This window comes from Eschrichtius robustus, chromosome 4, assembly GCF_028021215.1.
Source record: "Eschrichtius robustus isolate mEscRob2 chromosome 4, mEscRob2.pri, whole genome shotgun sequence".
Taxonomy (NCBI): domain Eukaryota; kingdom Metazoa; phylum Chordata; class Mammalia; order Artiodactyla; family Eschrichtiidae; genus Eschrichtius; species Eschrichtius robustus.
In genome coordinates this window covers 89261284-89288327 of record NC_090827.1, presented here as the reverse complement: position 1 = coordinate 89288327, position 27044 = coordinate 89261284, and the positions used below count along the sequence as shown (strand labels likewise).

The 27044-nt window shown below is 44.9% G+C and overlaps 1 protein-coding gene across 5 annotated transcripts in view; it reads left to right on the top strand.

Moving 5' to 3' along the window:
* Positions 1 to 27044, top strand: part of TBC1D1 (TBC1 domain family member 1) — a 221745-nt gene that overhangs the window by 163354 nt on the left and 31347 nt on the right. For all 5 annotated transcript variants that reach the window (XM_068543119.1, XM_068543114.1, XM_068543117.1 and 2 more), the window contains 2 exons: positions 19611 to 19796; positions 26119 to 26280. In XM_068543119.1, coding sequence (XP_068399220.1) covers positions 19611 to 19796; positions 26119 to 26280 — 348 coding nt within the window. The remainder of the gene's footprint in view (positions 1 to 19610; positions 19797 to 26118; positions 26281 to 27044) is intronic.

The following is a 27044-nucleotide window of genomic DNA, read 5'->3' as shown; positions in this document are numbered from 1 at the left end:
TCTTATTCCGAGGTCCTGGATCATCTTCACTATCATTATTCTGAGTTCTTTTTCTGGAAGGTTGCCTATCTCCACTTCATTTAGTTGTTTTTCTGGGGTTTTTTCTTGTTCCTTCGTCTGGTACATAGCCCTCTGCCTTTTCATCTTCTCTATCTTTCTGTAACTGTGGTTTTTGGTCCACAGGCTGCAGGATTGTAGTTTTTCTTGCTTCTGCTGTCTGCCCTCTGGTGGTTGAGGCTATCTAAGAGGCTTGATGGGAGGCTCTCTGGCAGGTGGATTCTTAACCACTGTGCCACCAAGGAAGCCTCATAAATAAATCTTTAAAAAAAAAAAAAAAAAGTACCGTGTTCTATCATCTCTGATTGCTCTTTCCATACAACTAAATACTTTTTCTGAAATTGTAATCAATAGGTTAGTCCAAATCAGTATGTTCTATTTCTAAAATAACATAGTTTGTTAAAGTTTAAACTCTGTGGTTGAAGTCATTTTAAGGTTCCTGATAATATAATGTTTTGGTTTTTTCTGAAGAGGTAACGTGAATGATACGAAAAAAGCAAACATATCATGGTGTCTATTTGTGGTGGCACAGTGACCCGGGTCATCTCCCCCCTAGAAGCCTCTCAGTGGAGGCTTTTGGCTTTTGCCTTCTTGGTCACCCGTATTAATATCAACTCCAGTCCACTGCCACAATCCCTGGCTGTCCCACCTTCAACCTCTCACAGCTCCTTTGGTTGTGATCTGTAACTTTGCTACCAGCTGTGGGTCAGAAATGGTTTCATTATCATCCTTTTGCTACTTCATTCTTTCTGGAACAGTATAGTTCTGTCCCCCTTGTCTTTGGCATGTGTGTCTGCACTGGTTTTTAGCTGAGACTACAGACTCTTGGATGGTGGGTAAAAGGGCTCTTTTGTTCACTTAAATACTTCATATTCCAATTATGATACCCTGAGTCTGTGGAGCTCAATAAAGTCTCCTTGATATTGTTGGTAGCTTAAATTATTTGGAGCTTTTCATGTTAGAAAGAAAAGGGGTTCTTAATCCAATACCTCATTTTACAGATGGGAAGACTGAGGCTCAAAGACCATAATACCCACAGGAGCCTTCCTCGGCATGGTATTTAGGAATCATGTGCAGGGTCAGCACCCTGGAGTTGGCCAGCCTCAGAGTATCCTGGTTACAGCCCTGGAGGGGGGTGGGTCTGGGCTGCGGGCTGCTGTGTTGCTTCCCACCTCTAGGACCTTGAGCCTACTACCTCACCTCTTTCCTTCCTTTGTCAGAGAGGTGAGCTTTAACTGTCTCCTTCCACGAGAGGCAGTATTGCATAATGAATGTGAGCTTGGGCCTAAATGAGGCAGAAGTGCTTGCCCTGGGAAACCCTCACATGTCTGCCGGGCGGAGAGACAGGACTTGGGAATGTGATTTCATGTTTTGAATCGGAGTGACCTTTGGGAGGATATCCTGGAATCTCAGGTCTTCATTTATATCAAGACTCCTTCCTTGCACACCTGCCCTTTATGAGTTGCCAGAGTTTTAAAAATGGGCCCTGTGGTCCTTTGTTTTCTTGTTGTGTCACGAGGCAGAATAAAGTGAAACTCAGTGCTAGCGGATGACTCCCGTTGTAATGAATATGCCTGCAAATGGCTCCTGGCCGCTTGAGGGAAAAAGGGTTGTGTATAACTTCAGAGAGAGATGATTGACTGGGTAGTCACTGTAGCATCCTGCTTAAGAGTGTGGATTTTTGAAAAATGGTTGTAAATTTTTAATTGTGGTAAAAAACACATAACATAAAATTTATCATAATCATTTTAAAGTGTTTTAGTTCAGTAGTGTTAAGTATATTCACATTGTTGTGTGATGGGTCTGCAGGACTTTTTAATCTTGCAAAACTGAAATTCTATACCCATTAAACAGTAGCCCTCCATTCCTCCTCCCCCCCACCCCTGCCAGCCATCATTCTACTTTCTGTTTCTAGGAGTTTGACTACTTCAGTTACCTCATATAAGTGAAATCATACAGTAATCGTCCTTCTGTGACTGGCTTATTTCACTTAGCATAGTGTCCCCAAGGTTCATCAGTGTTAAAGTATATGATAGGATTCTTTCCTTTTTACTATTCCACTGTATGTATAGAGTACATTTTGTTTATCTGTCAGTGGCTCTTTAGGTTGTTTATGTCTCTTGCCTGTTGTGAATAATGATGCATTGAACATGGGTGTGCAGATATCTTTCCAAGAGCCTGCTTTCAATTCTTTTGGATATGTACCTAGAAATGGAATTGCTGGATCATAGAGTAGTTCTCTTTTTAATTTTTTGGGCAACTGCCATACTGTTTTCCATAGCAGGTGTACCATTTTCCATTCCTACTAGCCAGTGCCCAAGAATTCTAATTTCTCTATATCCTCACCAACACTTGTATTTTCTGGGTTTTTTTTGAAGTGGACTTCCTAATGAGTGCAAAGTGATATCTCATGGCGGTTTTGATGTGCATTTCTCTAATGATTAGCGATGTTGAACATCTTTTCATATGCTTGTTGGTCATTTTTATATCACCTCTGGAGAAAAGTCTATTCAAGCCCTTTGCCCATTTTTAAATTGAGTTATTTGGTTTTTTGTTGCTGTTGAGTTGAAAAGTATGGATTTGAAAATCAGACTGTTCTGGGCTTTAGTCCTGGCTCCTCCAGTTATGAGCTGTTTGACTAGAGGCGGTTGCCCCAGAATCCTCAGCGGTCTCTTGGGGGTAGTAGTGGCACCCACCTCATAGAGTTAGGGATGTTGGGCAACCACTGAGGAAGGACCCAAGAAATGAGAGCTAGAGTGAAGGCAGTCTGTTCCAAACAGAGTTTTGAAGGAAATAAAAATAGCTGCCTTCTCAGTCCCCTCCACAAATGGCAGCCGCTCTTCAATTCCACACCCCACCGCCTTCCCTTTGATCACACCAGACTTTCAGGACAAGCGAAAGGGTGTGCTTGGACAGTCAGAGGCTCGGTGGCATATGGAAGACACTCATGTTGCCAAAAAGGACCTCTCTGGGCCTCCTGGGCGGCGTGCTGGTGGTTTGCAGGATGGCTTCAGCTTTTCGGCGAAGTGCGTGTCATTGCCTGAAGTCACAGCCGGAGGAAACTTGAGTCCTCAGGCAGCAGTTTGATGTTCCTGCTCCACCCCAGGTGCACGCCTGTGGGGACAGGCCCCGCCTCACTGAGGGGCCCTGTGCTCTGAATTCAGAGGTGGAAAAACTGCAGGCCAAGAGTGCTGACAGATGCAGGGGTCTGGTTCCTTTTCAAACTCTCTTGATGGGAGAGACAAAAAGACCGGGAGTCATTGTAAAGAAATTAGTCATAGATGTTTCACTCTTTAAAATCGTCCCAGCAAAAGGTTAGACAACATGCAGCTTTCAAGTTGTCCTGGAGGTTGGCAAGTGCAGTGAGGTGCGACCTGGCCAACTAAGCCCACAATTGCCAGCCTCCAGAGGGTAGATTTCCCCCCTGTGTTGAAACCTTCCTTGGAGTTTAAGGCGCCACTTTTAAGCAGAGTGTGCTGTGCTTGGTTTATCTGTGCTGTGCCAGGATGTTTAAAAAAGTATCTGCCCTTTGGAGTGGCAGATAGTAACTCTTTACCAAATTACTTGGTTTTTTTCAATCAGTCAGTTTCTCCCCTCTTTATATTGTCCTGGGCCCATGTAACACCTCTCATTTCTTACTAGCTGAAGCTCACTCAGTGTGCTGGGATTTGTCATGTTCAGTTATGGTCAGTTAGAGAATTTCAGATTGTTGCCTCCTTTAATGAGTTTTTTGGGCAAAGTAAATTATGGTAATATTTAAGAAATTTGCTTACTACAAAATCAGCTTTCAAAGACCGTTTGAACTTGACATGTCCCCTTTAAGTTATATTATTTATAAACACTTAGATTAAGTGTTTGAAATCTGCTGAAGTTTTGAATGAGTATCAGTGTACTGACTTCTAAGGGACAGAAGGCTTCTCAGTGATCATGTAGTTTGCTTCCGTTTTCTAGTTGAAGACATCAAAGCTCGAAACTTTACTAACGCTGAAACCCAAGTTTCCGAACTGCGCAAGGTGTGTGGATCCCCAAGGAGAATGCTACTTCCCAAGTTGATTTCTTTCAGGATATGGGCCCTTATCCAGGCAGTGAGGCTGGGGTTTTCCAGGTGGAAAGGTCACATTTCCACATGTAACCCAATGAGCATTGTGTTGAGTTGGGGGAAGAATTGGGTTCACTATTTTAAACCTCTTATTTCATAGTGTGGACTTCCCCATCCCCTCTCCCCAGTAAAGCACAAAAGTATTTCCTAACTTTTAAGTCAGCTTCCTTTCATGGATTCCGACCTTAGATCATATCCAGATAAGCATTGTGTAATGGGATGGGTGGGGTTAGTTTTTTTTTTAGTCACAGATGCCTGAGAGGCAGGAGGGAGGTTAGCAGACTTAGTAATGGGGCTTTTAGCGGTTCATCCCCGTCGGTGACTAGGTCAGAGTTCACTGCAGGACTGTTGTGTCCCTTCATGGACCACCTGTCCTGCCTTTGGGACCTTTCCTCCCACCTCCTTCTGACCTTTTTCCTTAGTCACACATTCCTCTCTCCCCGGGCCCCTTTTAAAGACCTCTGCTTCCCATTCCCACTTTCTTCCCCTTTCCCAGCAATTCCCACCGAATGTTTTGCCAGCTCTTCTCGGGGATTACGGGACTGTGATGTGACCTTCTCATTTCTGATTATTTCTAGTTGAGTAGCTTCAAATGCTCCTCCGTGGAGATGAGTCCTCAGTGTGCCCGCCCCGCCTGACCCCTTCACATGGGCCCGGGGTCAGGATCCCACCGTCTTGCTCCTACTGGGCGTGCCTCAAGGCTTTAGACCCTGGCCCCATTGTGATGCTTGCAAAGGGTGGTTGTGGACCCAGGCGGCGACAGTGCGGTACTGACAACAGTCTAGAATCCACGTTTACATCTTCAGTGAAAATCCAAGCAAAGACCCCTATGAGCACTTATCTTTGGGAGGTGGGGTTATAGGTAACTTTTTCTTTTTTTTTTTTTTTTTTTCATATTTTTAGTGTCTCTAATTTCTCTGCAGATCAGTTAAAATATTACTCTTTTCATGGGGAAAGAAAAAAAAACCAGTCACCATTCCTGAAAACCCTCGCCTGAGCTGGAGGGTACAAAATAGGGCTTCCCTTCTTGAAAATCAGCATCTTGTCATCTTACCGGTCCCTCTGAGACTGGACGCCGTGGAGGCGGCTCTCGGCCTCCTCTCTCCTTCCACGGCTCCTCTTAACCGTCCCCCCCGCCCCCCTCCACTGCCCCTCACAGTCGGCTCTCAGGCCTCCGTGGCTGCAGCGGCTGCTCCTTCTGCCTCGCAGAACAGCTCTCTCTGTACCTCAGTCTTTGTCATCATGTCGTCAAGGACAATAATGTTGTTTTCAGCGAAAGTGCAAAATTTACATACAGGATCCATCCCCTGCCAGTGACAGGAGGAAGGAGATTTAGTGTGTGTCATTTAATTAGCATGCAGAGATCCTGAGTGCCGAGTCGTACACAGAGTGCCGTACACGGAATTGATCTGAAAGTGGATTTAATGCTAGATACAGGAGCGTGAAGTGTAGTCAGGGAGACAAATACATACCGAGGGAGAAAAAAGGATGGGAACTGCTGAGTATGACTATAGCCAAGTTCAGGTTTGCATTGGAAAGCTGTGGCTGCCGAGGGGAAGAGCCTTTTAAACTCCCCGGAGGATTTCTCTTATTGTCTTGCGTTGATGCAGTGATGTTTTGTGGCATAAGCCTTAGTGATTTGGGGGTTATGACTTTATCAGGATAAAGTGATCCTTTTCCACCCCAAGCTTTATAAGTATTAAGTACAAATTAAATACACAAAATCTGTCCATCTATATTATAAATGTGTGACAGAAACTATGTCTTGACTCTTGATTCTTTCACAAAACCTTAATGCTTTCTTGCCTTGACTGTATTTTCTCCGATCTTATATTGAAAACCTGTGTTTGTCTCATGTCTTGAGTCTACGGAGTTGTTGTTCTTTTTATCTCCATCGTCTTATGGGTTGTTCAAGCGATTTTAATAGGAAGGTGGGCTCATAAAGCAGGCACTGGCATACACTCCGAGATCGTCTGAGGGCTTGGAAGCACGTTTGTTGAGTGTGTGCCCAGGTGGTGCCCTGCAGCTTGTTGGTTGGAAGAAGCATTCTAGATCTGCTTCTTGCAGCAGGGTAGATCAGGTCCTGCATTGACAAGGAAGTAGACAAGGTGAGGAAGCAGGATAAAAGGTAGCCTAGGTGACAGTTCACTTCTAAGTCCAGTCCAGGACCCGGCTTATAATAGAAGCCACATGGCAGCGCAGACCAGTAGCCACGTTCGTGACACAGATGGCAAGTTCAAGCAGGTCCCTTGTTCTGGTCTCCGGGTCTCCCCTCCCCCTTAAAAAAAAAAAAAAAAAAGTCTAGATTTTGCCAATCCACCAAGACTCAAAAGACCAGCCTATTCCTTTAGGTATAATAAAGCCTTGTGCCCTCAAACCTTTTCATTTTTTTCTTAGCTACTGACCTCTTTTTTTTTTTTTTTTTTTTTAATTTTTATTTATTTATTTATTTATTTATTTATTTTTGGCTGTGTTGGGTCTTCGTTTTTGTGCGAGGGCTTTCTCTAGTTGTGGCAAGCGGGGACCACTCTTCATCGCGGTGCGCGGGCCTCTCACTATCGCGGCCTCTCTTGTTGCGGAGCACAGGCTCCAGACGCGCAGGCTCAGTAATTGTGGCTCACGGGCCTAGTTGCTCCGCGGCATTTGGGACCTTCCCAGACCAGGGCTCAAACCCGTGTCTCCTGCATTGGCAGGCAGACTCTCAACCACTGCGCCACCAGGGAAGCCCCTGACCTCTTTTTTAAGGAAACTTTACAGAGGCCCTGTAAAACATTAACTCAGACCTGCTATGCTGAAATGGAGTGGAGGAGTAATTTAGAACCACGTTTGCTCCTGCTGTGGATTGAGTGTTTACGTCTCCCCTAAATCCATATGTTGAAGCCCTAATACCCTGTGTGTTGGTATTTGGAGGTGGGTCCCCCTCGGCAAGGTAACTAAGTTTAGATGAGGCCATGAGGGTAGAGCTTCCATGATGGGATTAGTGTCTTCCTTCCTGATAAGGAGACCAAAAAAAAAAAAGAAAAAGGAAGAGACCACAGTTCTTTCTCTGCCATGTGAGGGTGCAGCAGACCGGAGAGAGGGCCTTCCCCAGGCCCCTGACCGTGCAGGTGCCCTGATTCTGGACTCCCAGCCTCCAGAACTGTGAGAAACGAATGTTTGTTGTTCAGGCCACCCAGTCGATGGTATGTTGTTTTAGCGGCCTCAGCTAAGCCCACTCTGCCCCCCGCCTCTCTCCTGGCCCCCCGTGTGGCCTTTGCTAACAGAGCGTCCTGGGACACAGTTTGGAAGCCAGCGCTCCGTAGTGCAGCCACGTCACTCTCCCCAGGCCGCACTGTGACCCGCCTAACACCCTGTGCTGTGGTCGGGGGGGGATTTGAGGGTGAGGACGGCGGTTTCCTCTGTAGGCTTCTTTTCACCTGCCCAGTAGAACTGAGGCACAGAAAAGCCCCGGAGACCGAGCACACCTTGCTCGCGGGTGGGGTGCCTGGGGCTGTCCTGCTGGGAGGCCAGGAGGTCCTGGAAGCTGTGCGGTAAACAGATGAGTTGCTTTTGTGCAGATGGTTAAAAAACACGAGCTGAGAAATCGTGATCTTAGCTTTTAGTATTTTTCTGTTTGTGTTGAGTGACTCCTGGGTCTATGTTTCTGACTATTTACGTTCATATCTGGAAGTTTTCTGGAAGGAAATTTATTATCACTGTAACTGTGGGTAGTCTATCTGGGTCAGCAGGGAGGGACCATTTTCTGAATGCAGTTCTTAAGAAATGGTATTAATTTTAGTTTAAACAGTTGCCTTCGACAAAGAGAAAAACAAGATTTGGGTAGTGTTTGAAAAGCAAGGTATGTTACATTTAAAATTTTTATTTAATGGTCAGATCATCTACAATGGATGGAGTCATTGCTGAATTAATTTGAAATAATTTATTTAAAAAGGATCCCTGTTCCCAAGTGTTATATAATGTGAAACTACCAATTAAGGTAAACCTAAATAGTATAACCTATTAGGTTATACTAAAGTAAGTGTTCCAGTCGTCGAAAACCCAGGATACCGGGTCCCACCCCAGAGTTTGTGATCTAGTAGGTCTAAGGCGAGGCCAAGAATTTGCAGTTCTAACAAGTGACCAGGTGATAGGGTTGTTACTGGTCTGCAGACCTCACTTTGAGAACTACTCCCGTGGACTGAACCCGTGGCCTGGGTTCTGGTGATGGTGACCCCATGTGCTGGTGTGGGCAGTGGGGTCAGGAAGACATTTCACCCTCGACACCCACAACGAGGTCCAAGCAGGGTGGGCTTGACCAGCAGCTGTCGTCACGGAGAGTCAATCATGTAAGTGACGAACGTTGGGTGGTCTGACCCCTTTAAAAAAAATCCATGTGGATGAGACAGCAGAAGGGCTGAGGTAGCAGTTGGGGCAGATCTCCATGTGGTTAATGCTCTCGGGCTCTCGGAAACAGAACTTACTGACTGGTCCTTTTTTCACCTCTTCTGTAGAGCTTCTGTATGATGGCGGTCTTGCTTCACTAGCACAGGAGGCCTTCACTGTCTGACCAGACTTGTTTCTCACTCTCTGCGTGCTCTCCCCCCACCTCACCCCACCCGGACTTTCCCAGGGTCGTGTGGAACTGCTCGAAACTCCCCAGGAACTCACTGCGATGGGCTGTTTCAATTCCCTCCCTTCACAGGGGGTGGCCTTCCTGGGCACGCTGCAGGACTTAGGACGTGACCATTCCCTCCACCACTGCCCCTTGCCCACTCCCCACGGAAGGGGCAGACTAGGTGGGTCTTCCATCATAGCCCTCTGCACTTACTTTGGCCACCCCTGTGGGCTCCTGTCCTGCCACTTGTCACACTGTCACCCCTGTCATGGTGGCCTACTCAGCTGTCCCCTTCGGGGACAGAGGTTGGTTTCATTTCACCATTGTTCTTGGGATGAACGAAGTGATTGTTTGGTCCGAGAGGTGATCAACACCTTAATGTGTAATGTGTCCTATGAAGCTTTATATATAAAACGTTGTGTATCTACCTAAATGTCAGATATCCACATATCTCCATATAGATAGATGTATGTAAAGTTTATATAAAGTTTTCAAATAGTTTTTCATGAACTTGAGAATAGAACTGTCGGAAAGAGCTGAGCCCCGGTCACTTGGGCCTGGAATTGGATGCCGCATGGAGGCACCACTTGTTCCTTCCTCCTTCGGTGCCTGGCTTTCCTTGTTCCCTTCGCCTAGACCGTCCCCCTCGACTTCTCTCCCTTGTGCTTCACCTTTCCCAAGATGCTCCGGGGCTGCCCTGACCGCCTGCTCCTCTGAGCTGCTCTGGCGTTATCGTCTGTGCTCAGGGCAGTGATTGTCAGCCCCAGGGAAGCCGTTCTCAGACTCTGAGAGGCTCGGCTGAGGTTTGCCACGGTGCCGAGGGAGCATAAAGGACCTGGCAGGGAGTGACAGGAGCAGACTTCCCAGACGCGACCTTGGAGCTGAGCGCTGGAGGAGGAAGTCAGCCACACAAAGAAAGGCCAGAAGGGCAGCCCAGCCGCTGTAAGAGTGGCTGGGCCTCTCCAGTGCTTCCTGCCTCTTGGGACCACGGGTCCTGGACACGCTAAGGTGGTGACCAGGACAACACTGTTATTTTCTTCATAGAGTACGTGTCTGTCTTCCCCAGTATCCTTCAGCAAACCAGTTTTTTTTTATCCCCAGCCCCAGTCTGACTGTGGAGAAGTCTAAACAGCACAAAGATTTTGCCAGGTTTAGATTAAAATAGAATAATGAGGAGAAGAGCAATTCAGCACATACCCCTGTTCGGGGACCCCTGGCCGAGCGCCGCTGTCAGCGCTCTCAAGGGTTCTCATTTAATCCCTGCATCAGAGCGGTGGGAGGTGGGTGCTGTCATCGACTGTGGTCTCTGGATGAGGAGGCCGAGGCAGGAGCGGTCAGGGCCGTGCTGCTTTCCGGGTTGCTGAGTGGCAGCACAGGTGGAATCAGGGCCTTCTTCCCCTCTTCTGTGTTCATTCCCGTCGCCCCGAGGCCCTGGGATGAGCCAGTCCGGCTCCACCAGCAAACCAGCTCCGCGTCTCAGGCCTTGGTCGCCGAGGCTGTCACAGCAGTCCTCGCTTACTGGGCGGTGGTGAGGGTGAGATGTGTGGGTACTTGGAAAGCACGCTGCCTGGCACAAGTAAGCGCTCGGGGTGAACTATGCGGGCCTCACTTTCCCCGTTGGGAAGGGAAGAGGGGTTGAGCTGAGTCACCTTCCAGTGCCCCGTTCAGCCCTACGTCTCCGTGACTCTCTGAGTGCTGACGATTTCCCTCACAGGCCAGGGGAAGGAAGCAGAGTGAGCAGGGGGGGTCCCCTGGGGGCAGGCCTGGGTCCTGGACTCACCCCCTCACCTGTCCTGGTGGCCCTGACCCAAGGGCCTTTGGTGGTGGTGGCTCTTTTCCACCTCAACGTGTCTCATAAAACTGCAGGAACCACAATTTGAAATTCAAGGTTATATAAGCGGTAACAGAAGAGATCAAATTGTGACGAAGATCAGCATTTCGTATGCCGACTGAGGCTGGATGTTTGTTCCTCTTTATAGTTTTATTGTCTTTAATCAAGAAACGAGAGCCCCGACCTTCGGCCCTCCCAAAAAGTACAATATTATCCCCTTTGCAGATACAAAAACAAATGCCATTCATTTCAAAGGATAATTTTTTTTTTTTAATTTATTTTGGCTGCCAGGGGTCTTCATTGTGGCACGTGGGATCTTTAGTTGCGGCATGTAGACTCTTGGTTGCAGCATGCGTGCGGGATCTAGTTCCCCCACCAGGGATCGAACCCGGGCCCCCTGCATTGGGAGCGTGGAGTCTTACCCACTGGACCACCAGGGAAGTCCCTCTCAAAGGGTAATTTTATCCAGTGCACTAAATAAAACTTCATGTGTCTACAGCCTTTTCTTAATTGTTTTCAAGCTTATGTAGGCCTTGACTTTCCCAGGCCCTACCTCCCCCCACGGCGGTGCTTCTTGCCTGTGCTCCCAGCTCAGCTCCGGAGGGAGGGAGGAAGCCGGGGGCGCTGTCGGCTGGCCCCCCGGCTCCCCAGGAGCGCCCGCTGTGCTCCTTCCCTTCAGTCATCTTCTCCGTGCCTCTGTCTGGCTCTCCCCCCGCCCCCCATCCCGCCCTGCGCCTTCCTGCTTCCCCTCGAGCTGTGAGCTGTTGTCACAGCTCCTTGCCAGGCTGAGTCCAAAACGCATCTTAATAGAGCCTTGGAAACTCACCCCAGATGGCTGATTTGGGAGGGCATAGGGATAAAGATCTGCAGGGCTCTTGCTGCTGTTTTTAGTTTCTGCATTTCTTGTCTGTTTTCTTAAAAAAAATAACTTGTGTGCCTGCCTCCCCATTACATCCCCTCACCACCACCACCCCGCTGCACCCCGTCTCAGGCAGAGTTTGGCTCGCTCTTCTGTCTTCAGAGCTTACCCCCCAACCCTAGCACTTTTTCACATTGTTTCATAATAGCCCTTCATTTGTCGGATCCGCCAAGCTCTCCATTCCCTGCTGGCTGGGATATCTTTCCAACGCTAAAGAATGCATAAATGAAATAAATTTTCTTTTGAAAACTGTAAAAACCCCAAATCTTCCATGAGTCCCACTAATTAATACCTAAAGTAACCAGGCAGTCAATGCTGTCTGTAATCTGGGCCTGACCATATTCTTCTCTTCTGTTTGCACGTGCACCATCTGGTCATTAGCAGAATGGGTCCGTCGTGCATGATAACTGATATTCACCTGCATCCCTTGTGATGCAGCTCCCTGTACCAGACGTGGCGCCCGTCATTTCCACCTGTCTGAATTTTACTTGTCCTTAAAGAACAGCTACCAGTTCCTAAAACCTGATGCCGATAAGAAGAAGGATAGCTGACATTTTATCGAATGCTTGCTATGTGCCAGGCTTATCTTTTTTTCCACGTTTGCCTAATTAATGCTCACACTAATCCTCTGAGAGGCACTAGAATGCAGATTTTGCAGATGAGGATACAGGTATAAGGTGTTCAAACCACCTGTTTGAGGTTAAGTAGCTAGATGAGTGGTGTAGCAGGGATTTGATCGCAGGTATCTGGCTCCAAGGCCTATGCCCTTGACCTGATATACAGGAGAAATTCATTTTCTTTGCTGAACTTCTAGAATATTTTCTTTGTATTTCTCAGCAGTTGTGTACTTCTCCCAATCACCCTGTTTGAAATTTGAGGGACTGTGACATATTCATATCTGGATTTCTAGCAGCAGGTGAAAAAACTTAAAAATATTTCTTTTAAAAAAAGAATGTTATTATTTAAAAGTTCTGTTTTCCTATAGCTAGACCATCATATAATGCAACTGTAGAAAAATAGCAAGGTTCTTGTTTTTCGGTTATTTTCCATAAAACATCCAAAGTAGTCAGAGTAGAGTGTAGAGAGATCTCGGGTAAATGAATCTGTTTGTTCGTGACTTTTCCATGTGCCTCTGCTGTTTCCCAGGCACGGGATACGGCAGGGACTGCAGAAATCTCTGCTCTCCTGGCATCTGTGTTCCATTGTAGTATAGGTAAAGTTTGCACTTTGTAAACAGTTTGACAGCATTCATTAGAGGACTGCCTGTTTCTTTCTTAAATCGACGCATTCATTTTACTTTGTTTTTTTAAGAAATTTTCTTCAGCCGTTGGTAACAACAGATGCTGCAGATGTTAATCCCTGCTGTTGTTAACTTTTCTCCAGAGATTTAATGTTCAGTTTTAATTCTTGTTTCCAAGGTCTATTCATGTCGTTCAAACAGAAGTTTGAGAGTAACTGGAATTTTAAACATTTTCTTTTTCTTTTGGCATGGGAGACCAGGATTTTTCAGGAGGGATGGCGAGAGTTATAAACTGCTCTGTTGTGGGATAACAGAAAAAAGCGGAATATTGGAGAATAAGGGTCTGTCTCTTCATTTTCTTCCTGGGGCTCCTCTTTCTTACGGGGCAGCTGATGCGTGATTTAATGTCATGTCTTTAAAGGGAGGAGAACTGCAGTTCAACCTTGGTATCAGTGTCTTGTGAAAGCATAGGAAAGGAGCCCTGTATTCCAGACTTTGCAGAGCCGGAGGCTGGACAGATGTGAGGCCGTGTGCATGTTCCTTTTCCTCCTGCTCTATCACGCCAACAGTGTGATGTCACGCTCTTCCCTACACACGTGTGTGCAGAGAGGACACAGCAGCACAGAGCAGTCGGAGAACAGTTTGGCATCTACGATATTGACACACCAGCAGAGATCATATTTATGACTCTATTGAGAATGTCGCAGCAGTGATTTAGACGCAGGCAGTTGTCTCTTAGGGCCCCTGAATTATGGCTGGTTTTAAAATTCTTAGAACCTACTGAAGGCCATTGTTTCTGAGAGTCTACATAATTTAAGCCTTCTACATCCTGTCATTACAGGAGATGTCAGAATAGTAAAAGCCAATCCCAGGCTGACCTGTTCCTGCAACCCTGTGGTTTTGTGGCTTTGCAGACTTCATAAAGCTGTCTGTCGGTGCCTGTGGTCCCCGCAGTTGGGGCAGTTGGCGGTGGATGTCATCTCTCACATCTTGCCCCGAGGGACTGGAACCCAAAAGGTGTACGCGTTTACAGAGGTTTACAGAGAGGGGTGGGGCAGCCCCCTGCTCAGCCTCAGCTGCACTGAGGCGCGCTCTTCCACCTGAGCCTCTAGCCGGCTGCCTCTCAGCAAGAATAGAAGTCGAGGACAGAAGCCAGATCCCCACTGTTGTTCTGGAGAATATTAGAAACAGCAAAGCCTTTCTTAGACCACTGAGCGCATCACATCCTGGGTACATATAAGAGACTCAACAAATGCTAGTGTAAATGGCTTAGGAATGATCCAAGTTAAAACAGTGAACATATTTATTATTAGAACAAGGTTCTCAGTCGACAGCTGTCCAACATTTTCACGTTGGTATCCTCCCCCTGCCGCTGCATTCAACCCCCTGTGTACATGAGTACATATCTCATAAGACTGCACCCCAAACACGTATGCACACGCACGTGTGAAAGAGGACTGATCACAAAGCTATAGCCTTGTCCCAAATCTGGGTCTTTTGGCATTGATAAGATTAGCCAGGCCACATTTAGAATAAACAGATATTTATCTATCCCCCTTTTGTAAATTACTGACTACTTTGTAACTAGGCTACTCTTAATATGAACAAAAGATTGTATATTTTTTAAAATTGTTAATTATAGACTATAACATCCGTAATTGTTACCACATAAAATAAGCTTGGGCAAAGGGGATATATTTTACCCCTTCCCAGGGTTTAGGAGAGAGTAAGTGATGGGTATTTTATTCTGATTCAGGTTCTCACTGGGGATGATTTTGTTCCCCCTTCTCCCCAGGGGACATTTAGCAATGTCTGGGCATTTTTGATGGTCGCTGCTGGCATGGGCGGATATTATTGTCATCTAGTAGGTAGTGCCCAGGGGTGCTGATAAACATGCTACAATGCACAGAACAGTCCCCCATGACAAAGAATTAGCCAGCCCAAAGTGTCAGTAGTGCTGGGATAGAGAAACCCTGCTGTAAGTTGTTAGGTTTATTTGCTGACCTTTACAGTGGATTAGCCTTTATTTAGTGAATTCAGAGGTGAAATTAACACCAGTGCGCCTAACCCATCCTTGTATTCTGCAAGGGGCCTTGGTACCCTGACCAAGATTGGGATGAGCTCTGACCGTGTGGGAAGGCCCGAATTCAGGCAGCTGACAGCAGCATTTGGACTGGGTTCTAGCAGTCACAGCGAAAGAAAACGAAGAGCTGTGATGATAATAAGTACCTAAGGTTACGTGAGGGAGTGAAGAGTAAAAACGTGATGTGGAGCCCGCCGTTCGGAGTATGTTTTGAGACCAGCAATGGTGGCATCACCTGGGAACTTAATGGAAATGCAGACTCTCAGGCTCCCCTCAGACTGAGTCAGAATCTGCATTTCAGCACGATACCCACGTGATGTTTGTGCGTCTGGAAGTTAGAGGCACTGGGTAAGCGTTTTTTACTTTGGAGGAAAACATACCTTGGTTCAAATTGTGGGTCTGGTGGCTCTTAGCAGAAGTGTGACCTTGGCCGTGTTACAAAACCTCACTGCACCTTAGTTATTTCGGCTGTAGAAAGGGGATAACATCACCTATCTCATGAGGTGGTTGTGACAGTCAGACAGGCTTATCTGTGCCGAGGACCCATCACATGGTAAGAGCTCAACGAACTGAGCCGTGATTAATAATAAGAAAAAGAAGGCGAAAGTAGAGAACCCTAGGGAGGCAGTTTATGTCTTAAACCTCGCAGTCGTCATCACCAAACAATGCTTGGACTCTTTGCAGATCTAATTTATCTGAATAGGAAAATAGCAAAACCTGGAGCTTCATAAGCTTCTGTAGACTGTGGTTCTTGTCATCAGCTTAGTTGGCAGAGAGTAAGTAGATCCAGGGACCAAACAGCCAGAACTCCTAGACGTGTTCCATCAGCCCAGCCTGAGGCACAGCTGCTCTGTTTATTGCTCCGCAGTTTGAAAGTTAACATGGTAGGAATTTTCAAGACACTCGGGAGGAGAAAGGCTGAGGCAGACAGGAAAGGTGCAGTTTGAGGAAGGAGACTAGGAGAGATGAGCCCTCGTCTTACTGGCAGGGTTTAAGAATGGGAAGGAGTCTCCAGATTAAGTCCACCCGATGCTCTGTTGACGGGACGGTCCCTGGGTTCTTTCCGTTATACACGTGAAGGTCCGTTGAAATGCTTCTCTGACCACCACTCCTGCGCCTGCCACATTGGCCCCGACAGCTCACGAGAATCACTTTTTGGGAACAAGAATCTTTTACGAACCAGAGGGAGTGTAAAATACTTCCGGTATGAGATAAGGCAGAACTTGAACCATAACTGCAGGGTCCAGCAGAGTTTCAACAGCCAAGATGGTAAAAGAGGAAAACAAAACAAAAACAAAATAAAGGGAAAGGGCTCAAGTAGAAGACTTCAAGCTGCGGGGTAAGATTAAATAAGAATACTGACTAAAGTTCCTTTTGAAAAAGGGATTAATTTAGACTATATTGTGTTCAACAGTGAGTAATCCTGAGTATACAGGTTGTGAGGGGTGATTTGCCTTCTGAGTGTTTTGCAAGAGAACATTTTTTAATCTTTGATTTAAATCAGAACAGGTTTGCATTTTCTTTAATTTTTTGATTATAAAAATGTTTATTATCACACATTTAGAAAATAACAGGAAATACAAAGAAGAACTTCAAGCACACCAAACCCAGTACCTACCTGTCTCTTCTTTTATTCAACAATTATTTATCAAGCATCTGCTGGGTGCCAGGGACTGCTTGGTGTTGGACAGACCCTCGTCGACAAGGTGGCAAGGTTCTAGCCTTCTCAGAGCTTACAATGTTGAGTGACTAAATTTTGATGCGTTTCCTTCCAGTATTTTTTTCTGTGCCCTTAATGAATATGTGTTAGCAAACAATAAGAGCTAATGTTCACTGTATTACTGTGTGTTGGACCCTGTTGTAGGTGGTTTGTATGGTATGTATTAACTCAATCCCTATAACACCACTATGAGGGAGGTGCTGTTATTCCCACTTAACAGATTGGGAAATTGAGGCACAAAGAGGTTAAGCAACTTGCTGAAGATCACAAAATCCATAAATGCAGAGTCTCGATTAAAAACCAGGCAGCCAGGCTCCAGAGCCTGACCTATTAATCACGGAACTGTACTGCCTCTTCTAATACTTATAAAATTGAGATCATACAATATAGACAATTTTAATTCTTGCTTTTATATTGACCATTACACGTGAGCATCCTCCTGTAACGTGCATAAACGGTCTATTTCTTACCTCCAAAAGAAGTAGAATTTTAATTCATTTGTTTAACAGGGTCATAATGAAATAAACATAAATAAAAATGTGATGATAAGCATTTAAATGCTTACAGAGATTATAAGGCATTCTTAATGTCTTATCATTTGTATAAAAATCCTGTACTCTCGGACTTCCCTGGTGGCGCAGTGGTTAAGAATCCACCTGCCAATGCAGGGGACATGGGTTCGAGCCCTGGTCCGGGAAAGATCCCACATGCCGTGGAGCAACTAAGCCCGTGCGCCACACCTACAGAGCCTGCGCTCTAGAGCCCACGAGCCACAACTACTGAAGCCCGCGCGCCTAGAGCCCGTGCTCCGCAACAAGAGAAGCCACCGCAATGAGAAGCCCACGCACCGCAACGAAGAGTAGCCCCTGCTCGCCGCAACTAGAGAAAACCCACGCGCAGCAACAAAGACCCAATGCAGCCATAAATAAATAAATAAATAAATTTATATTAAAAAAAAAAAAATCCTGTACTTTCAAGAGGAGTTAAGATGGGCAAGTTACATTAGGAAATTAAACATTTTGTAGTTTGTACTTGATTTCATAGCAGGAAAACAAACCCAGCTTTAGCTAAAGAGCAATGGTGATGACTGTTCTATAAATTAGCCATAACATGGAATTGTGTTGGAGCTGTTGAATGGAAGAGGTAGTGTATTGTCTTACAGGGGGGTTGTGAGACTCAGGTTGCCTGCGCGGGGCTTTTCACGGCACGTGTTAAGAATGCACTGTGTCAGATGAGGTCCACTTGTATGGGAACTTCGCTAGTTTCATAGTGAACCAGTGGGATGGTCTCTGTGCGTGTCCGTAAGGTATTAGTGAGATACAACAACACTGTACCAGCAGCAGAGTGTCTGCAGTTGGGAAAGGCACAAATTCCTGAACTGTAAAGAGGTTTCAACTAAGAAATAGAAATTTGAAAATTGATGGCATGGGAGACATTTGAATAGTAGGCATATCTAAATTGGAGGGGTATCTACAGAAAGCATGAACTTATTCATTGTCTCACCCTGGGCAAATTACTTGGCTTCTCTGAACCATAGTTTTCTCTTCAGGCTAATACTTGCCTTCCGGAGTTGGCATCAGGATGAAATGAGTCTGTCCATATAAAACACCTGGCGTGGTGCCCAGCACTTGGTAGAGGATTTATTAATGGTCACTGTTACTCTTGGCTGTTAAGTAAGTTTTAATCGTTTTTAAAAACACCTAGCCTTATATACAACACGGTGGTTAAGAATGTACATAAAAGCCAGACTGCTTGGGTTCCAACCCTGGCTTTACGATTTTCCAGCTTTGTGGCACTGGGCAAGGCACGTAAACTCCTGTGCTTTAGTTTGCTTCTCTTTAAAACTGAATAGTTACCGTACCTACATGTTAGGGTGGTTGAGTGTTAAATAAACAATTATATATAAAACCCTCAGAACAGTCTGGTATAAAGCGCTGTATGAATGTTTGCTGTTGTTATCAATAATACACTCATTAACTCAGAAGAAGATAAAGTATTATACCTTACAAAGTGGATATCTTTGAACATTTCCTCAGCTGATGCGACTTTTGCTTACTATCTGATGTATAATTTGTTTGATGTTTGTGGCTCAGGTGTAGTTTTTTCAGTGCATATTAAAACTTGATTTTTAAATTTGGTGATATCATTGTGTAATATCTGAATGAGCAGAATTTTCTGATCAGGCACTATGTTTAAATATAAATTTTTATTGAAAAGTGACCATTCTGTGTGTGGTATATATGTGTACAATGGAATACTATTCAGTCATAAAAAAGAATGAATTTTTGCCATTTGCAGCAACACGGATGGACTTGGAGGGCGTTATGCTAAGTGAGATAAGTCAGAACAGAGAAAGACAAATACTGTATGATCTCACTTACGTAGAATCCAGCAAATACAACAAACAAGTGAATATAACAAAAATGAAGCAGACACACAGATAGAGAACAAACTAGTGGTTATCAGCGGGGAGGGGGAATGAGGGGGAAGAGGAATAAGGGCTACAAACTGTTATGTATAAAATAAGCTACAAGGATATGTTATACAACACAGGGAATATAGCCGATATTTTATATTAACTATAAATGGAGTATCAGCTTTAAAAATTGTGAATCACACAGATTAGAAAACAAACTTATGGTTACCAAGGCGGGGAGGAAGAGTGGGATGAATTGGGGGATTGGGATTGACATATATACACTAATCTGTGTAAAATAGATAACTAATGAGAACCTACTGTACAGCACAGGGAACTCTACTCAGTGCTCTGTGGTGACCTAAATGGGAAGGAAATCTAAAAAAGAGGAGATATATGTATAATATATAGCTGATTTACTTGGCTGATACAGCAGGAACTAACACAACACTGTAAAGCAACTATACTCCAATAAAAAAATTAATTAAAAACATAATTACAAAAATTGTGAGTCACTGTGTTACACACCTGTAACTTATTTAACTATTGCACAGCCGCCGTACTCCACTTACAAAAAGACAACGAAATAAAGAGGAAGGAAAGGAAAACAAAGAAAAATGACCATTCGGAAATGTCCTTTCTCCTCCCCAGATTATTCAGAGCTGGGAGAGCTTCCCCCACGATCTCCCCTAGAACCAGTTTGTGAAGACGGACCCTTTGGCCCTGTCCGAGAGGAAAAGGAAAGGACATCTCGTGAACTTCGAGAGCTGTGGCGAAAGGCCATTCTACAACAGATCCTGCTCCTCAGGATGGAGAAGGAAAATCGGAAGCTGCAAGGTTGGTTTGCCATTTGGTATAGTTAACAGGCCTGATGATGATGTAATTCGTCCCGACTCTAAAGTGAAGCATATCAGACATAAGCACGTTATTCTTTTTAAAAAAAAAAAAAAAGAAGAAGAAGAAAAAGAAAAAGGCAGCGTACTCTAACATACATACATACACACAGGCGTATTAAATACCTGTTACGTTTCCAAAGCAAAGTTAGCACTTTTCACTTTCTGGAGATTTAATGCTAATCTCGCCAACTATATTAAATTAAATCTTCTGAGAGACATCCCTCAAGTGTAAGCTTTACCTCTCTGAAAAGTGTTTCTTGTTTTCCTCTTTCTCTCTCTCCCCCTGCTTTGTCCTCAACCATAGTCTTTGCCTGGTACTAGGTATGAACTGAGCCTACCTAAATCATTAAAGTTCATAACCTCACCCTATGTGCGTTTTTAGTGAGTGGCAGGTAACCTGAAAAATAAATAGAGAACTAGACTTCACGTTAGCTGAGCTCTGCCTGTACTGATATCAAGGTTTTATAAGGACAGGCTCAATTTAATCCTGGTGACAGCTCTAGAAGGCAGGTATAGCCTGAAGAGGAAACTAATGCCCAGAGAAGCCCAGGGTTATGTTCGTGTCGAAATAAGCCACGAACTTTGAAAGTTTAGATCCTGTTCATTTCCTGTTTCCGTAGTCATTTGAACCAATAAATATTATTTGCAAAGTAGCTAAGGAGCTGAGTTTTATGTACCCTGGACGGTATACTGCAAAGAGCACGGGTCTTGGAGTGCAGAGAGCTGCCTAGATATAAAATAAGGAGGATTTTGGTTGGGAAATCTGGACATACTCTTTAGAAGGGAGGCTGTACAAGTAGTACATGCTGGCCCTGTCCAGAGCAATTTTGGAATTAACTTCCTCCTTGATTGCAGATCTTCATCTTTTATTGTGACGTTTGTATAGAGCTGAAAGTTAAGACACCAAATCTGGTGAATAAGGTTCATTGTCCATATAAGTATGTCATCTTTGACCAAAAACAAGAGTCAACTACAAAGTAATAAGACCTTTTGACAAGAGAGTAGTTGAGCACTTGGAATTGTCTACTTAACGGGTGTAGTGGGCCCTCCAGTGCCCAGTATTGAAGCTGAGAGAGACAGCTTATCCCATGAGGCTGCTATGGAAAGGGATGCCATGGTGAGGGGAGTTTAGAGCAGTGAATGCTAAGTTTTCTTCCAAGTCTATTTTTCTACCATTTTCTTGCATGCTCTTGAAGGTAATTCTAAAAGCAGATGTCTAAAAGAGATTTAATGGTGATGGCATCGCTGAGTGTTCCATCGACTAAATGACAGCTTTGGAGCACAGCGCTTATAATCATCTGTATGTTGGTGGGGATTTTTGTTGAAAAGTAAAAAGGCACTTATATTCATCATGTAGGTCATAAACCTTAATGCTTTTCCTGGCCAGTCTTCTTGCAGATGGCAGCTACGGAAAATCAGGGCGTAGTTCTAAAATGGGAAGGATGCTGGCTGGCTTCTTCGGACTGTTGGGAGGACTCGTGACTGTAACTGATGAGACAAGATCAGATTGCCACAGTGGCAAAGCTTTTGTAAAGCCGTGTAAATGGTGACCAGGCAGACTAGAGTGGGCAGGGGAGGGTTTCCTAAGGTACCTGGAACACCTTGCCCTCGTTCACTAGCCCTTGCCAGCATCCTCATTTGCTGCTTCCTTGTTTCATCCAGCAGAGTTCTGTCCTGTGTGGCCTCTTATTTTTACTGTTTGAATTTATTCCTCTCCTTAGCTCTGTAAAGTCCAACATATGCTTATCTTGGTGGTGAAAGCATAATAAACTTGCTAAATATCATTTAGGAAGCATTGGGTCAGTGCGTACAGTACCTGTATTGCTGAGAAAAATAATCAACGATAAGAGCCTGATCATGAACGGCCTAAAAACATTTAGTCAGTTTTGTTGGGGTGGCATGGGGGGCACAGAATCATTAAATACAGAAGCAAGATTTGACAAGAACCAACCGGGAGTGCACTAGAGAGGCAGTCATTTTATCGCCTTTTTTTTTTTTTTTTTTTTTTTTTTTTTCAGTTACTTTTAAAGGAAGGTTAGTTAAATTGCAGCTGGAAGTGGCTCTTGCAGTTGATCAAGAATTCAGGCTGAATTGCGTGCTTTTTGGGAAAGAAATGAGAGGAGCATATAGGAGGAGGTTCTTCCTATGGTTAAGCCTTTTTCCTGGCATTTGAATATATGGATCAAATATTTATTACTATTCCGGGAGCGCTGCGTTCAAGAAAGAATCAAACCACGTCATCTAAATCTATTGCACTTCATTGTAGACCATTGGAAGCTGAATTGTGATTTCCTCAAAAGTTAAACAGCTAATTTTCAGTGGTGTTGGGACTGAAATGCGTGGCCTCTCTCCCGGGCCCTCAGTCCTCTGCAGCACCCGCTGCAAGGCCATTTCCCCCGTTATAAATGATGATGGAGCAGCCTGATGCAGGACAGCAGGGTGACTCACCACAACCATGGGTTTTGGTCAGCACTATATTGCTTATTGGACTGAGTCATATAATTTAATGTTGCAGATACTACATCGGCATAATGATAACACAGTGAATTTTGAATTTTAATTGATTATCATTGAAGATATTTTAAAAAGATATTTTCCTAGTTAAACAAATACTACATGTTGGTTATAAAAAAAAAAAAAACTAGATATTGAGTGCAGTTTTTCTAAAATCTCTACAAGTTTGGGCGTCATTTAATTACGGAGACTCCCAGCCTCTTAGCCTTCCTTCCCTTCCTAAGTTTTCAAGAGATGGTGGCAGCTGGAAGAGCATTTTGTCCGTGAAGGCAGTTGCTAATAGAGCAGAACTGGGGCAGGCAGCCACAGCACACCCTGTGCGGTGACATAATCAGACCTGAACATTATTAGTCTGCAGTCCAGGTTGTAGCTCACATCCACGTTAAATGGCGATTAGATGACTCTTTTGCAAAATTACATTTTGATCTCATTTAGTCCTGGTTTCTCCTAGCCCCAGAGACTCTTAAACATGGGTTTGCAGACACTTATTTAATAAAAAGAGTTTGGTCTTGTATCTCAAGTTCTTGCCTTAGAGCCTTGATGTTTGTTGTGGGGTTGCACCATCTGCCTTGCTTGACAAGGCATTTTGGAGGCCACTGGTTTTATTTATTTATTTATTTATTTATTTTTAAAATTTTATTTATTTATTTATCTATTTATTTACGGCTGTGTTGGGTCTTCGTTTCTGTGCGAGGGCTTCCTCTAGTTGCGGCGAGCGGGGGCCACTCTTCATCGCGGTGCGCGGGCCTCTCACTATCGCGGCCTCTCTTGTTGCGGAGCACAGGCTCCAGACGCGCAGGCTCAGTAATTGTGGCTCACGGGCCCAGTTGCTCCGCGGCATGTGGGATCCTCCCAGACCAGGGCTCGAACCCGTGTCCCCTGCATTGGCAGGCAGATTCTCAACCACTGCGCCACCAGGGAAGCCCAAGGCCACTGGTTTTAGGGAGCAGTGTTGTCAGGATACTGAAACGGCAGGCTGTTGCTTGGGCCAACAGCGAAATACATAGCTTAATAAGCCTTTTCAGCTGCATTTTCTGGCCAGATATTTCTGTTCTGTTGACTTCAGAGTAGGTTCCTCTTGTTGCTTTCTGGGCTCTTTAGTATCCGGACGTGCTCACAGCAGAACTCACTGCCAGAGAAATGTACATTTGGCCCCAAGAGCCTTGCACTGCTTGCAGTCGCTGTTTGGCAGGGCTGGCCCTGAACCTTATGTGCCGCAAGGGTTAGCTCAGCTCTCACGGCGTCTACTATGTGTAGATGAGAAGCTGAGAGAAATTGAGGGTTGACACTTTTAAAAAATTGGAACTCCACATACACACAGGGAATTATTTAGCAGGACCTTGAAAATGTGTTCTTCAAAGTAAGAAGGAAAAGAATATAGACAGAAGATGAAAAATCACAGAAGATGAGAAGGAGGCAGCAGTAGGCCTAGAGTCTCCTGGCCACCCACCAGCTAGTAAATCACCTTGGGCAAGTCCCCTGCTCACTTTGAACTTCAGTTTTTGTGTCCATGAAGTGAGAGGCTGGATGAGGGATCTCTGCAGCCCTTTTCAGCGCCATCTTTTGACATGTTTGTACTCTTAAAGGCGGTAACTGGGTCAGTTAAGTACAGAAAGCATGCATAAGATGACTAAGATCTTACTGTCAGGTTAGCATTAGCCAGATTCTTTGAGTTATTATCATTCGCTCAATTTCTAATGGGGAAAAAGAAAATATTTCATGTTATCAGCACTTGGTTTGTAAAGCAACATTATTTCGATTTTTTTTGCTTTTATATTTTTGGTAATTTGTGGGGCACTTGCTAATTAGCAGACATCTTGTGGATGGTTAGTATATTTCATCTCACTTAATCCTCACAGGAGCAACTCAATGAAATAGCTGTAATTGCTATTTAAAAAATAATCCAGGGTGCAAAAATCCTGCACCCAGCACATCCTACTTCTGCGGCCCTGGACAAAGTAATGAACCTGTTCAGCCTCGGTCTCCTCCAGAATAAAAGTTGGGGCGGAGGAGTGTGTATTTGTGGGATGGGGGGAGAGCAGGTTGTGCGAGGTGTGCACTGACTTAGTGTCTCTGGGACTAAGAACAACTCTTCGCCAGTAAACTTAACAACTTAGATGAAATGGACAAACTTATTGGAAGGTGCAATTTATCAAAACTGAAAGAAGAAAAAGAAGTCTGAATGGCCCTATATCTGTTAAAGAGATAAGATTTGTACTGAGACTCTTTCACACAAAGAAAAGTCTAGCTCCAGATAGCTCCACTGGATTCTGTCAAACATTTAAGGCCCCTAATTGATACATGCCTAGTCTCAGAAAATGTGTAATTAATCACAGCAAGTTCTGCAGTGTGGTGGAGAAAGGCAAGGGGCCCAGGCCCACTCTGCCTCTTGCTTGGGCCTTGCAGGGGGGCTCAGTCTTCTCATCCAGAGAAACCTGCCTCACAGTGTTCTGACGATTAGAAAAATGCTACAGATGAACCTATTTGCAAGGCAGGACTAGAGACGCAGACGTAGAAAACGGACACGTGGACACGGGTTGTGGGGGGAGGGAGTTGGGACGAATTGGGAGATTAGGATTGACATATATACACTACCATGTGTAAAATAGCCAGTGGGAACCTGCTGTATAACACAGGGAGCTCAGCTCAGTGCTCTGTGATGACCTAGGTGGGCGGGATGGGGGGGTGAGGTGGGAGGGAGGTCTAAGAGGGAGGCCACATATGTATACATGTAGCTGATTCACTTTCTTGTACGGCAGAAACTCACACACATTGTAAAGCAACTATACCCCAATAAAAAAAAAAAAAAGAAAAAGGAAAAGAGAAGAAAAAAGATTAAATGTTGCTAACTATAAAGTACTTAAGACGTATGGTAAGTGTTTATTATTATCATAAAGAAGACAAGTTTATCAGCTCTGCAGAAGCCTGTATGTTGGCTTATGCTTAGCTATGTATCCTACCTGCTTTCCCAATAAACTCACAGTCTAGATCGGAGATATGCTGTGGAATGGATATGGGGACTGACAACGTTACCACCTTGTCTGAATAGGATTTAGTGGTTTTCGGTGGGAGTGAGGTTGTCAGTTTTAATCCTCCTTAGATCCCCTGCCCTCGCCGCCCCCGCCCCCCCCCCCGCCCCAGTTTGGTAATTTAGGTATAATTCTTCTTAATGCAGCTGTAAGCTGAATAAGTTTGGTAGGAAATAATAGCTATCTTAATAGATTTGAGGAGATGCCACATGAAAAGGGTAGGTTTATTCTGTTCAGCCCCAGGCAGCAGAAATGTGATGAAGGGTAGAAGCTACTTAAAGGAGGTTTGGCTCTAAATAAGAAGGAACTATCCTCGGAGAGCCTCTCCTAGTTTAGATGAAGTTTTGTCGAGAGCTCATCGTGCCAGGCGCTGGGAATTCTAACACATAGTTCCTGCCCTTGAGATGTCTCTGGTTAATAGGGTAGCTGTGGAGATGGATAGAATTGGATCGGTGTGGGGTGTATTTTAGCAGTAGAGCCAGCAGAATCCATTGGGGGTGAAGTTCTAAGGGGAATCAAGGATGCCTCCTAGGTGTTTAGCTTCTTCCAAGATAAGGGAGCTGTGGTGGGGCAGGAGCCGCGTCTTTACCTTGGACCTGTTAAGCTGGCTTGTAGCCGCTTGACGTCTCAGCGGTGGTTGACGAGCCGGCAGCCGTGCTGTGAAGTAGGAGACGCGGAGCCGTGGCGTTCACTAACGTGCTCCTAAATTGTCTGTCCTAGCCTCTGAGAATGATTTGCTGAACAAGCGCCTAAAGCTCGATTATGAAGAAATCACTCCTTGTCTTAAGGAAGTAACTACAGTGTGGGAAAAGATGCTTACCACTCCAGGAAGATCAAAAATTAAGTTTGACATGGAAAGAATGCACTCGGCTGTTGGGCAAGGTAAGCTTAACTGGGAATCAGTCCAGCCGGCCTCACCCCTCACTGAAGACTGGGGAGAAGTATGGAATAAAAAAAAATTTTTAAGTCCAATTTCAGTGGCCATCTCTCTCCTATTTATCATGGCTTTACCTAATCTGTTTCCAGGTGTCTTAGTTAATTGATGTGAGTTTCATTACCTTTCATGATTCCTCTTAATTAAATTAACTAAGGAAACAGGAAGAAGACAAAAGAGGACTTTTGTCCTAAACTAAGGACTTAGTTGCCTACAGACTGGGTAATGATGGGATGATACGCTGAGTGAAATAGTAAACTGACAGTGAATCGTGTGCCTTCTGTCTGGGTGCTCTCGGGAGGTAACATAGTGTCCGGCCCGGACTTCAGGCAGGTAGGCTCGGGTTTGGATTCCAGCTCTCCAGTTACTTTGCAGCCCTTGAAGTAAAAGATGCTGTGTGGGTAAGAAGGCCTCTCCTCTTAATGAGACCCCTAAGTGACGGAAATAAAGAGATTTATAAACATCCCAAGTTAAAGTTCGATCAAGGTGGCAGGATTTTAGGGTGTCAACTTGGGAGAAGGAGGAATAATTCTAGGGAATTTTAAATAATTCAGAGTTTACTTTGGCTTTAAACGATTTCTCTAACGGTATCAAGGTGTAGAACTTGATAATCTGGAGCGTACTTTTCTAGGAGTGGGATTGCAAAGAGGCTACCTGAGCAGTTGGCAGTTTGGGCCAGAAGCAAACTCCGCTCACCTTTGACCCAGCACTG